Source organism: Podarcis erhardii (assembly GCF_964252035.2).
Source record: "Podarcis erhardii genome assembly, chromosome: 4".
Classification (NCBI taxonomy): domain Eukaryota; kingdom Metazoa; phylum Chordata; class Lepidosauria; order Squamata; family Lacertidae; genus Podarcis; species Podarcis erhardii.
Window position 1 is genome coordinate 60,556 of NC_138508.1, and position 13,856 is coordinate 74,411.

At 46.8% G+C, this 13,856-nt stretch overlaps 1 protein-coding gene and 1 long non-coding RNA gene across 3 annotated transcripts; one reads left to right on the forward strand and one right to left on the reverse strand.

The window, feature by feature from the left end:
- Positions 1-2,734: 2,734 nt before the first annotated feature.
- On the forward strand, positions 2,735-4,428 carry LOC309340468. Its single transcript, XR_014156005.1, has 2 exons — positions 2,735-3,166; positions 3,931-4,428. It is a non-coding gene; the product is annotated as an uncharacterized lncRNA (long non-coding RNA).
- A 2,638-nt stretch (positions 4,429-7,066) lies between these two features.
- On the reverse strand, positions 7,067-11,540 carry LOC309340518 (uncharacterized protein; the record flags this gene model as incomplete). Of its 2 annotated transcripts, XM_081859344.1 has the most annotated exons (3): positions 11,435-11,540; positions 8,612-8,663; positions 7,067-8,157 (listed from the first exon to the last, which is right to left on the reverse strand). In XM_081859344.1, the coding sequence occupies exons 2-3, from the start codon at positions 8,622-8,624 to the stop codon at positions 7,067-7,069; spliced, it is 1,104 nt and encodes a 367-aa protein (XP_081715470.1). In that variant the 5' UTR covers positions 8,625-8,663; positions 11,435-11,540. The 2 variants fall into 2 exon arrangements, with proteins under 2 accessions (XP_081715470.1, XP_081715469.1); XM_081859343.1 differs by lacking the exons at positions 8,612-8,663; positions 11,435-11,540 and adding an exon at positions 8,457-8,561.
- Positions 11,541-13,856: the final 2,316 nt, after the last annotated feature.

Below are 13,856 nucleotides of genomic sequence, written 5' to 3' on the forward strand. Positions count from 1 at the left end.
CAATGAGACGGAAACATGGAAGGTGCCTAAAGAAGCCAGGGTGGCTGTCTAAAAAACTTTTAACTGAGTTAAGATTAAAAAAGGATGTGTACAAAAAATGGAAAAGGGGGGAAACCACCAAAGAGGAATTCAAACAAATAGCCAGCACGTGTAGACACAAAGTCAGAAAAGCTAAAGCACAGAATGAACTCAGGCTTGCTAGAGAGGTTAAAAGCAACAAAAAAGGCTTTTATGGGTATGTTCGTAGCAAAAGGAAGAACAAAGAAACAGTGGGGTCACTCAGAGGAGAAGATGGTGAAATGCAAACAGGGGACACAGAAAGGGCTGAACTCTTCAATGCCTTCTTTGCCTCAGTCTTCTCCGATAAAGAAAACAATGCCCGACCTGAAGAATTTGGAGCAAATGATTCAGCAGAGGAAACACAGCCCAGAATAACTAAGGAGATAGTACAAGAATACTTGGCTAGTTTAGATGTATTCAGGGCCAGATGAACTGCATCCAAGAGTATTAAAAGAACTGACAGATGTGATCTCAGAACCACTGGCAGTCATCTTTGAGAATTCCTGGAGAACAGGCGAAGTCCCAGCAGACTGGAGGAGGGCAAATGTTGTCCCTATTTTCAAAAAGGGGGAAAGAGAGGATCCAAATAATTACCGCCCAGTCAGTCTGACATCAATACCAGGGAAGATTCTGGAGCAGATCATTAAGCAAACAGTTTGTGAGCACCTAGAAAGGAATACTGTGATCACCAATAGTCAATGGTTCCTCTTCATCCTGGAGAAGAGTGACTAGTGGGGTGCCACAGGGTTCTGTCTTGGGCCTGGTCTTATTCAACATCTTTATCAACGACTTGGATGATGGACTCAAGGGCATCCTGATCAAATTTGCAGATGACACCAAACTGGGAGGGGTGGCTAACACCCCAGAGGACAGGATCACACTTCAAAATGACCTTGACAGATTAGAGAACTGGGCCAAAACAAACAAGATGAATTTTAACGGGGAGAAATGTAAAGTATTGCACTTGGGCAAAAAAAATGAGAGGCACAAATACAAGATGGGTGACACCTGGCTTGAGAGCAGTACATGTGAAAAGGATCTAAGAGTCTTGGTTGACCGCAAACTTGACATGAGCCAACAGTGTGACGCGGCAGCTAAAAAAGCCAATGCAATTCTGGGCTGCATCAATAGGAGTATAGCATCTAGATCAAGGGAAGTAATAGTGCCACTGTATTCTGCTCTGGTCAGACCTCACCTGGAGTACTGTGTCCAGTTCTGGGCACCACAGTTCAAGAAGGACACTGACAAACTGGAACGTGTCCAGAGGAGGGCAACCAAAATGGTCAAAGGCCTGGAAACGATGCCTTATGAGGAACGGCTAAGGGAGCTGGGCATGTTTAGCCTGGAGAAGAGGAGGTTAAGGGGTGATATGATAGCCATGTTCAAATATATAAAAGGATGTCACAGAGAGGAGGGAGAAAGGTTGTTTTCTGCTGCTTCAGAGAAGCGGACACGGAGCAATGGATCCAAACTACAAGAAAGAAGATTCCACCTAAACATTAGGAAGAACTTCCTGACAGTAAGAGCTGTTTGACAGTGGAATTTGCTGCCAAGGAGTGTGGTGGAGTCTCCTTCTTTGGAGGTCTTTAAGCAGAGGCTTGACAACCATATGTCAGGAGTGCTCTGATGGTGTTTCCTTCTTGGCAGGGGGTTGGACTCAATGGCCCTTGGGGTCTCTTCCAACTCTAGGATTCTATGATTCTATGTTACCCTTCCATACTCTGATCTTTTAAGAGGTGGGTGAGAATGCAGCCCACTCTAATTTCTTCTGAATCGTTAGATATCAGGGGCATTAATTAGGTATGTACTAGATCCAGGATGTGAGAGTAAGCAATGCGAGTAGGTGAAGGTAACACTGAAACTTGCTTTAGGTGTCTGCAAATACTGCAGTTGTTGTTGTTTAGTCGTTTAGTTGTGTCCGACTCTTCGTGACCCCATGGACCAGAGCACGCCAGGCACTCCTGTCTTTGTCCATGGAGTTTTCTTGGCAGGGATACTGGAGTGGCTTGCCGGTTCCTGCTCCAAAATACTGCAGTAGCTTTATGCTTTTCATCACTCCCGCTATTTTTCTCCGGCGGGAGTCTGGGCTGCACTCTCTCTCCCTCTGTGTTCCCTCAAGCACAGAAACAGCACTCGGAAGAACACAGGCAGTGCAACTTGGCCGTGTGCCTCCCGTACAGAATGGGAGATGGACCTCCGCCCACCCCGGACAAGGCGGCCATCGCCACCTGTCCCCAAACCCTGCAGGCAGGCTGGCTTGGGGGGGAGGGGCATATGAGCTGTGCCTGCCATACATCTTCTTTTTCCAGGACACGTCCTCTTTTTCATGGGTATGTAAAATGAGAGTCGTCATAGCAATCCATAGTTAAAAGTAGCAGTTGGCAAATGTGTCCTCTTTCTTGCTCTTCAAAATATGGCAACCCTACCTGTACCCCAACTTGTGAGGGAAAAGTCTAAAGCGAGGAGGCAAGGGGAAAGGGACGGTTCCAGAAGGAGGAGAAGAGGTGCCTGATGTGAACTGAGGTCCAAGACGAGGACATCAGGACACCCATGAGTTGCAAACAGGCCCCGCAGCACCAGGATGACAGCTTGGGTAGTGGTGGAGGGAATCGGGGCCACCTCTAGCCATTTGGAATAGGTGTCCACCACTACCATAAAGGTAGTTGCATGCAGGTAACACAGCACAGCAGCCCAGTGGCATTCCAAGGGAGGAAGCAAACTGTAAAAAGATGGTGGCAGTTCTGGCTGAATCAGGTTCTCTCTTTAAAAAGTGTACTAAGGAACCAACACCATTAAAAAAGAAAGAAAAATGAAAGGAGGAATAATTTGCAGTATATAAAAATAGTTTCAGTCCTGGCCTTCAAAGGGGTAAAGCAGACCTTCTGAGTATGAGCAGAAGGTGCGCTCCTTGCTGAAGCTCAGCAAGTCTGGGTCTCATCAGGGCCTGGTGGGTGACTGGGAGCCAAGGACCCTTCCCGGCCAGAGCACAAGAATAGCCCTGCATGATCAGACCAGTCACCTCCTTGAAAACTTGGGGCAAACAAATTCGGATGAAAACTCAATTATTATTTTTTAAATAATTTTTCTTAATTTTCCATTTAAACATGTATAATCACATCTGTCAGGGGTTCAGGAGCAGAGACACAGGAGAAGGAGCAAATGGAGAGTGAGGAGGAGGAATACGAGGGGGGTGTAGGCAGTGACAGTGGTCAGAGAGAGTCCACGAGTCTCTCCAGCGAATCGGAAGATTCACAGAGAGGAGCGCCGATGGCCAGGGCAAGGGGGGTGCCAAGGGGGAAACCCCAGAAGGAAGGGGCCAGCGGGGACTCCCTGAGCAGCAGTTGGAAATCAGGACCAGCGTCCCCACCAGAGCGTAGTGGGGGGGAGGAGTCCCAGGCATCGGGACCAGTCTTCCCACCACCAGAGGGAGGAGATGAGTCAGGATTGGCCACGCCTCCATCGGAGAGCGGGGAAACGGTCAAGAGGAAAGTCACCAGCTGGGCGCGCGCGCCAAGTTCAAATGTACAGGCGAGCGGCACAGCAGGTAGCCCGGATAGGGAGCCAGGTCCCAAAGCCCGCCGGAAGGAAGGGCAAGAATCAGGGGGGTCAGCGTCAGAAGAGTCCAGGAGGGAGGAAACCCCAGGGGGCAGAAGGACCCAGAGGAGGAAGGAACAGCGCAGGAGGTGGAGCCGGGCTAGGATCTTAAACTGGTGCGGAAGGGGCAGTGACTCAGAGGGGACTTCGCCTGTCTAGAGTCTAGACGTAGGGTTGCACGCTCTGGCTTTAAAATGGAAATTATACTTCAATAAAGACTTTTGTACATAATATCAGCCTGGCGTTGGTCCTCTGTGAGCTGGGACCTAGAGGGAGCCCTGACAACATCATTATTATCCACTTTACTTCTTTGGCTCTTTAGAGCCTGTCAGCTTCCTTCCCTCCCACCTCTTGGCTTTCAAAACTAACCTTATATCACAGCATTTTATATATTTTCCAATTCTAATATAACTCATTACAGTCATACCTCGGGTTGAAGTAGCTTCGGGTTGAGCATTTTCGGGTTGTGCTTCGTGGCGACCCAGAAGTAATGGAGTGTGTTATTTCCAGGTTTCGCTGCTTGCGCATGCGCAGACGCTCAAAATGACATCACGCGCTTGTGCGGAAGCGATGAATCGTGACCCGCGCACGTGCAGGTTGCGTTCACTGCAGGATGCGAATGGGGCTCCAGAATGGATCCCGTTTGCATCCAGAGGTACCACTGTACTAAATACATCAAAATTTAAATATATATAGAAAGGTAAAAAAAAATCTTTTTACAAGTCTTCAGATAACCCTACTAGTGTTGTTAATTGCTTACAGTGATCTTTCAAATATTGTATAAATTTACTCCAGTATTTTTGGATGTACTTGATCGTGTTGGTTTCAGATTTATCCCGTCAGCTTCGCCATTTCCAGAAAGTCCATCATTTTCATCCACCATTCTACTTTCACTGGTACTTCTTGTTATTTCCATTTTTGGGCTAAAAGGATTCTTGCCGCTGTTGTTCCATATATGAAGAGTCTTTTATCTTTTTTCGTATCTCTTCACCTACTATACCCAGTAAAAAGACTTCTGGTTTTTTAACAAAAGTGTTTTTAAACATTTTCTTTAACTCATTATATATCATTTCCCAAAAAGCCTTCACCTCTTTACAAGTCCACCACATATGGTAAAGGATACTGTCAGGGACGCAGCGGGAGCGCAGGGAGGGGAGGAGATGGAGAGCGAGGGGGAGCAATCCGAGGGCAGCGTAGGAGAAGAGGACAGTAGCCCGAGAGATTCCATGAGCCTCTCCAGTGAATTGGAAGATTCACAGAAGGGGGCGCCGATGGCCAGGGCAAGGGGGGCCCCAAGGGGGACACCCCAGAAGCAAGGGGCCAGCGGGGACTCCCAGAGCAGCAGTTGGAAATCAGGACCAGCTTCCCCACCAGAGCATAGTGGGGGGGAGGAGTCCCAGGCATCGGGACCAGTCTTCCCACCACCAGAGGGAGGAGATGAGTCAGGATTGGCCACGCCTCCATCGGAGAGCGGGGAAACGGTCAAGAGGAAAGTCACCAGCTGGGCGCGCGCGCCAAGTTCAAATGTACAGGTGAGCGGCACAGCAGGTAGCCCGGATAGGGAACCAGGTCCTAAAGCCCGCCGGAAGGAGGGGCAAGAATCAGGGGGGTCAGCGTCAGAAGAGTCCAGAAAGGATGAAACCCCAGCGGGCAGGAGGGCCCAGAGGAGGAAGGAGCTAAGGAAGAGGTGGAGCAAGGCTAGAGTCTTAAACTGGTGTCAGGGGGGCGGAGACTCAGATGGAGCTTCGCCGGTCTAGGCTTTAAGACGTAGAGTTGCACGCTGCGGCTTTGAAATGGAAACTGAACTTCAATAAAGACTTTTGTACATAACTACAGCCGGGCGCTGGTCCTTTGTGAGCTGGGACCTAGGGGCGGCTCTGACAGATACCTTCCTTTTCTTTGCATTTCCAACACTTGTTAGATCTTTAAGACAAGATCTACATTTTACCAAGTTTTGATGGTGTTAAATACCATCTATACATCATTTTCCTCTCATTTTTTTTAAGTGCACTACATGCAGTAAAGTTCATACCTTTATTCCACAGCCTTTCCCAAGATTCTAACTGAATATTATATCCAAAATCAAATGAAAGCTCAATTTGCAGGTCACTGACCTGTTCTACCTCCATGGTCCGTTTTGGAAAGGATTTCCCATTTTTCTCTGTTTGTTCTTCCTGGTTCCTCTGTCACTCCTGCTCTGCTGATCCACCTGCTATTCCCCCCCCCCACACCCGCCCACTTTCTCTGGGTTCCAAAGATCTTTCCTTTTCCTCCCCACATAATCCATTTTCTTTGCTTTTTCAGGCCTCCCATCAGGGAGGAACGGGGAGCTTTACCCCAGATGGGGAGGAAGGGGAAGGTTGTAAACACTGCCCATCTCCCTGAGCAGCCCAACAGGCTGAGGACTGGATTGGATTGGAATGGAATGGATTGATTGTATTTCTATACCACTTTCCATTCAAAGAAATCCCAAAGTGGCTTACAAACAATAGAACACAACATCACAAATGCAGCATAAGTCATATGAAATAATTAACAAGTCATCAATAAAATAAGCTGGATCCTCTGCAGCACCATGGCCTTGCCTACCCCAATCCACCTTATTTTAGTATCTACGCCAATTGACGGGCTCAAAGGAGGGCCTGTACGAGTGGTTTGATGCAGGGATACCAAGGAAAGATGTCAAAAGTGCCAGAATGACCAGTTCTAGTGCTTTATTCCAGAAAGGTGTAAATTTGTGACATACCTGCACAGCCCCACTGCCATTACAGACACGAGTAAGCCACCAGAGCAGTGAGAGGTCGTCATGACTTTTCTACAATGTGCTAATATATTAAGTAATACTTTTGCACAAAGTAGCGTATGTCACTTTGGCGAGAACCTCCCTTAACTCCACCTGGCCAATGAGGGCATAGGTAGCAAATACTCAAGTCTGACAAAACAAAACAAATTCCTTCCAGTAGCACCTTAAAGACCAACTAAGTCAGTTCTTGGTATGAGCTTTCGTGTGCATGCACACTTCTTCAGATACACAAGTATCTGAAGTGTGTATCTGAAGAAGTGTGCATGCACACGAAAGCTCATACCAAGAACTGACTTAGTTGGTCTTTAAGGTGCTACTGGAAGGAATTTGTTTTGTTTTGACTATGGCAGACCAACACGGCTACCTATCTGTATCAAGTCTGACAGATAGGTTCCTTTTCTGGGCCAAGAGCCCAGCACCCCAGCCCACACATAAGCATAGCGTCAAAGCAAGCCAATTTGCATATACCAGAGCAAATACATAAACACAGGTGAATTCATTACTTAAACAACTACCAATTAGTTTGGGGTTATCTTGACTACCACTATGGCATTTGCAGGCCTTCCAGAACAGTCTCACCTTTGGTTCAACACCGGTTCCCATCCAATTCTACAATTCTGTGATTCTATGATTCTCCTCACTGTGAGTTCTTTGATGGGAAGTGAGATGGGAGTTCCGACTGAAGCTCTTTCCACATTCTGAGCACTGATATGGTTTCTCTCCTGTATGAACTCTTTGATGGGCCGTAAGATTGGCCCTCTTACTGAAGCTCTTGCCACATTCTGAGCAGTGATATGGTTTCTCCCCTGTATGAATTATTTGATGAGCCATGAGATTGGCCCTCTGGTTGAAGCTCTTTCCACATTCCAAGCATAGATAGGGTTTCTCCCCTGTATGAATTATTTGATGGGAATTGAGACTTTCCTTCTGGGTGAAGCTTCTTCCACATTCAAAGCACTGATATGGTTTCTCCCCTGTATGAATTCTTTGATGGGAAGTGAGATTTTCCTTTCGTCTAAAAATCTTTCCACACTCTTCACACCGAAATGGTTTCTCCCCACAATGAATACTTTGATGTTGACGAAAGGTTTTGCTTGTATTAAAGCTCTTTCCACATTCCAAGCACTGATACGGTTTATCCCCTGTATGAATGATTTGATGGGAAATGAAACTTTCCTTCCAGGTGAAGCTCTTTCCACATTCTAAGCACTGATATGGTTCCTCCCCACTGTGAATTCTCCGATGGGAAGTGAGGTGAGTGTTCTGACTGAAGCTCTTTCCACATTCCAAGCACGTGTAGGGTTTCTCCCCACGGTGAATATTTTGATGTCTATGGAAGCTTGTGCTTGTATTAAAGCTCTTCCCACATTCCAGACAATGATATGGTTTCTCCCCAGTATGAATTCTTTGATGGGAAGTGAGATTTTCCTTCTGACTGAAGCTCTTTCCACATTCCAAGCACTGATAAGGTTTCTCCCCAGTATGAATTCTTTGATGGGAAGTGAGATGGGAGTTTCGAATGAAGCTCTTTCCACATTCCAAGCACTGGAAAGGTTTCTTCCCAATAGGATTTCCTTGACTGGAAATGGAATGGGAGCTCTGACTGAAACTTTCTTCACCCTCTGAATATTTTGATTGTCTCTCCACTGTGTGTATTTTGCTGTGGTCTCCCTTGTTCTTAATTTCCAAATCATCACCACCTGCAACAAACAGCAAAATAGATTAAAGCCTTGGGAAGAAATGGAGCCTCAAAGTATTGAACAATGCTAATTAATGCTATTTAATGCTATTTATGAGAACCTGAGATTTGAAAAACCTAGCTCTTTCCTGGGATGGGTTTTATTTGGCCCATTAATGGAATCTGCTCCATCTCCAAAGGCTGCTGTCTCTTTGTTCAACCAAAAATAGACAGAAGCTACTCTGTAGTCTACATTTATCAGTTCAGACCAGGCTGATCATGGTTTAAAAAGGAATAACCGGAGGAAGAATATTCACAGACCAAACAGTAGACAGCTCTTCATTCAAGGCTGTGGAAGGGTTAGAATTCCAGATGCTGTAGGTGGTGCAGTTGAGCTCCTTTAAGATACTGGAGGTTCCTCACTTAAGGATATGTACTGAATTTCAAAACACATGTGATCCAACAGGGAGCCTTACCAAGAGAGTCCATGATCCCACAAACAGCTACTTATTCAAAGCACAAGGGACCCTAAAAGACAAAGAAAAATGTCATTCTCTTAGCATAAACATTATCTCCAACACATTGTTCTGTTGTTTGCTATGTTGTTTTAATAGGATTCTTTTGCTGCATGTTTTAATTGTGCATGCTTTTTTTAACATCTTTGTAAAAATGGCTGAAACTCCACATGGTGTTATTCTAATCATTCTGTCTGAGCAAGCCATGTGATGTTCTAGGGATTGAGGTACCCTTCCGATGCCCTTAGCCAATGTCAAGGAGCACATGGGGGCACAGGGAGGTAGAGGATATTGGGAGAAGCCCCATTGTGCAAGTGATGGAGCTGGTTATGTGAATCCTGACCACTGATTTTTTTTATGGTTTGTCAATTGCTTAGAAGATTCATTCAGGCCCTGGGGACCCCTGGCTGCCCCACCGCTCAGCCTATGTCACCTCATTGCTCCTTCGCCCTACCTGGTCTGGTTCCACAGCCACTTCTTCCCATCTACCACCATGAAAAGATGAATGGGGAGGGGATTGGGGGCTGTGCAACAACCTTTGATAACACATTTAATTCTTGTTTTAAAAGAGCTGCTGGGGTTGTCCATTCATTTCTAGACCCAATTCAAAGTTCTCACGTGAGCTGTTCACTTAAGCAGTACCATCTCCTTCTCTACACTCTTGGGTGCTCAGGTTGGCAAAGGGGGCTCTCTTGGGAGTTTCACCACCCTCTGCGTTTTAGGTGAAGTGGTAGCCCAAAACAGCGCATCCTTGTGGCAGTTCATCGGCACTCGTAGCCAAGTAAGATTGTCCTCCATAAACACAGTTTTTACTGTGAGTTCATAAGTAATTGTGGATGCCAATTCTGGATCCACACGTCCTTCCACAATGGGGACATAGGTTTCTGGGCCCTCAAAGTGAACCATTCATAGTGGGATCAGGTGTTAAACAGGATTGTGTTATCACCTGAACTCTATTCAGTACTTTCATTGCCATGATCCTAGCACCTGGTACCTTCCCCTCTTCACTATGGCCTCTGACACTGGAGACTTGTGCTTTCAGGACCCACCCTATTGCTCTGACTGTCGTTTGTTTTCACTCTTGTTAATACGAAGGTTTAAAATGGTTGTAACCTGCCCTGGGCAATAAATGTAGCAGTAGTGATAGCAATACTCACAATAACAACCAGAACAATAATAATATAAAGCTTCAAGTGTGTGTGTGTGGGGGGGGGGAATAAAGCCTCAAGATACATATGCAGTAGACAGCTTTGTGGGCAGCATGGAAGATATTTGAATGAGATGGGAAACTGACATTGAAACCTCAATAAGTGAAAAAACATGGGAATCTATATGGCGTAATCCATCTCTAAAAACAATTTCAGCTCACCTCCAGGAAATTTCCCTTAAAATTATCTTTTGGTGACTTTGCACTCCCCCCCCCCCCATGCCTTGCAAAGATCAATCCGTCCAGCTCACCATTATGCTGGAAAAGTTGTGGAGAACGAGGTTCCTACTTCCATGGTTGGTGGGAGTGTACTGTGGTCCATGCCTTTTGGCAAAAAGTTTTTCACCTGACCTCCAAAATTACCAAAATATCCCTCCTAATTTGGCACTTGCTTTATTATCACTAGATTTGACCCCAAACTCCAACCTTAAATCTAAAAAATTAATTTCCTTCCTGTTCACAGCAGCTAAACTAGTAATTTCCCAACGACGGAAGGAAACCTCTAATATACCAATAGAGGCTTGAGTTAATAATATCTGGAGTGCTTCTCTATCCACATACCATTGGCGACTAATCAAGGGCATCTCCCCCCCCCCCAAAAAAAAAGACACATATAGAGCCTCAAGAAGACAGGGAGGAGCCTGTTGGAATTTGCAGTTTTTCTCCCTTTTCAGGTTTTGATTTTTAAAGCCATCTGGGTTGGTGACCACCACTGCTTCCTGCAGGAGGGAGTTGCATAGTTTAACTCAGCACCACTTGAAGAAGCCCTTTCTTTTTTCTGCCCTCCATCTTCCAACTGTCTTTCCATATTTGTTGCAGAGGTTAAGTTTTTGTTTCTATTTCTTGCATGGAAGAGTCTCCCTAGGGAGATGGCGGACTCTCCTTCCTTTGAGCTTTTAAGCAGAGGTTGGAGGGACATTTGCCATGGATGCTTTGGTTGAGGTTCTGGCATTGACCCACGGAATCCCTTCCAACCCTACAATTCTGTGGTTCTATCATTTTATGCCCAAAAGTTTCTGTCCCGCTACAATCTCAATTTCGCTTACAGTGGTACGGTACCTCGGGTTACAGACGCTTCAGGTTACAGACTCCGCTAACCCAGAAATAGTACCTCAGGTTAAGAACTTTGCTTCAGGATGAGAACAGAAATTGTGCCGCAGCGGAGCAGTGGCAGGCCCATTAGCTAAAGTGGTGCTTCAGGTTAAGAACAGTTTCAGGTTAAGAACGGACCTCCGGAACGAATTAACCCGAGGTACCACTGTATTTGCATGCTGTCTTTCCCCTGACCCAAAGACCCTCACTAAAGCGGAAAGCAGCGTATTGATCCAAAGGCAGACTTTGCAAAGCTCCTGTCAACTCGCTCGCTCCCTGCCTTTGCAGAGGAGAAGCGGGCAGCACCCTCTGCTCCTGGCCTCGCTTTGAGGGGGTTGGACCCCTGGAGCCCCTTCCGGACTCCCTGCACAGCGCCCAGCCCCCTGCAGGAGCTGAGCTGGCCCCACGCATCCTCCCTAGGGACCCTGCCCACCCCCGAAACCCCCGTGCACCCTGGGGGGGGGGGGGAGACAGCTCGGACTCACCAGATCCCAGATGGCGGCGCCGAGGCAGCATTTGCAGAGCACAGAGACAAAAGCTACGCCCCTTGCAGGAAGAGCCCGGGAGGGAGGGAGGGAGGGAGGGGCTTTTGCTCTGGAGGGCCAGCCCCCTTTCTTTCCTGTCATCTCTAGGAACCCAGCTCAGTACAGAGAGAGAGAGAGAGAGAGATAAAAACGCTCTGCAAGAAGCAGGAAACCTCATCCCAGAATCTTAGACTGAGAGAGTTGAAAGGGACGCTGAGTGTCATCTAATCTGAAAGTGTGTGGTGGCCCAAAGGGCCACAAGAAAGCTTCTTCTTCTTTGGCGATCACTCGTAGCCGAGTAAGAGTGTCTTCCATAAAGCTAGAATATAAGTTGATACATGTTGCAAATGGCTACACGTAACACAGGTTCCCAACATGAATACTAACCCAATGTAACTGATCACGGTGAGAATCAAAGCTTAGTCAGCAATGTTCATTGTGCATGTGTATTAAACATGAAATGAGGTAATTATGTATATGATTGGTGGAAATTTAAATGCTTTGTTTGAAACTTACAAACACCCCTGCCCTGACCCTTGGGCGGGGTTGCAGTTTTGCGAAAAGATTCGACTGTAACCCATTTCTTTGCAATAAACAACGATGGACTCCTAACTCCTCTTGTCTCTGAGTTTTATTGGTGTAACTCAAAAGATAAGCCATTTTTGGCTTACAACAAAAGGAAGGAATCTCAGCTCAAGCATCCATGACAGATGGCCATCCAACCTCTGCTTAAAAACCTCCAAGGAAGGAGAGTCCGCCATCTCCCAAGGGAGTCCGCTGCAGTGGCGTAGCGTGGGTTGTCAGCACCCGGGGCAAGGCAAGTAATTTGCGCCCCCTAACCCGTGGATTTGCGCCCCCTAACCCTAACCCCCAGATGTTGCGCCCAGTGCGGCCGGCCCCCCCTGCACCCCCCACGCTACGCCACTGGTCCGCTGCTCTTCCCGTCAGAATGTTCTTCCTGCTCTTTAGGCAGCAGAAACTGGTTTCTGGTCCTCTGGATCCATTATTCTGGGTCCTCCCCTCTAGAGCAGGAGAAAACAAGTTGGCTCCCTCTTCCATGGGTCAGCCCTCCAGATATTGAGAGGTGGCTCTCAGGTCTCCATCCAGCCAGATCTCAGCTGAGGGAGGAATAAGGAGACACGCAGATGGGAGGTGCTACATTCATCCCAGTAAACATTCGTATTGATTTTTAATTATATTTTACTTCCTTCCATTTCAGGTATCTGAAGAAATGTGCATGCACACGAAAGCTTATACCAAGAACAAACTTAGTTGGTCTGTAAGGTGCTATATATATCCTTCCCCTGGTACATCAAGCTCAGTATTTATACTGTAATAGATATGTGGGGTGGGACACGGGTGGCGCTGTGGGTTAAACCACAGAGCCTAGGACTTGCCGATCAGAAGGTCGGCGGTTCGAATCCCCACGACGGGGTGAGCTCCCGTTGCTCAGTCCCAGCTCCTGCCAACCTAGCAGTTTGAAAGCACATCAAAGTTCAAGTAGATAAATAGGTACCGCTCCGGCGGGAAGGTAAACGGCGTTTCCGTGCGCTGCTCTGGTTCGCCAGAAGTGGCTTAGTCATGCTGGCCACATGACCATTGGCTCCCTTGGCCAATAAAGCGAGATGAGCGCTGCAACCCCAGAGTCAGTCACAACTGGACCTAATGGTCAGGGGTCCCTTTACCTTTTAGATTTTGTTGTTGTTGTTTAGTCGTTTAGTCGTGTTCGACTCTTCGTGACCCCATGGACCAGAGCACGCCAGGCACTTCTGTCCTCCACTGCCTCCCGCAGTTTGATCAAACTCATGCTGGTAGCTTCAAGAACACCATCCAACCATCTCATCCTCTGTCGTCCCCTTCTCCTTGTGCCCTCCATCTTTCCCAACATCAGGGTCTTTTCCAGGGAGTCTTCTCTTCTCATGAGGTGGCCAAAGTATTGGAGCCTCAGCTTCACGATCTGTCCTTCCAGTAAGCACTCAGGGCTGATTTCCTTAAGAATGGGGTGCTAAATGTTTAGGTTAAGTAAATATTAGGATTTAATTAGAACTTGTATGTGATAACCGGGATATAAGACAGTCTTAATGTGTATTTGAAGGGGTTAAGATTAGGGTTAGGGTTAATTAGTGTTTATGTGGAAAGACTGTGTGTCAGACCTTGAGAATGTAATCTAAGATCCATGTGTATTGGAATGTGTGGACCTACTTCTGAGCGTCAACAATTAGTATGTGAATAGTTACTTAATCTCCTAATGTCCTAAGTGTATAACAGGCTTTAATCCTAGCCAATCAACAACCCCTGGGACCATTAGTACTTCAAAGCCTCGAAAGAACTGACCATTAGAATGCAAACAAATAAAGGAGGCTTAGTTTTCAGAAACGGCAGA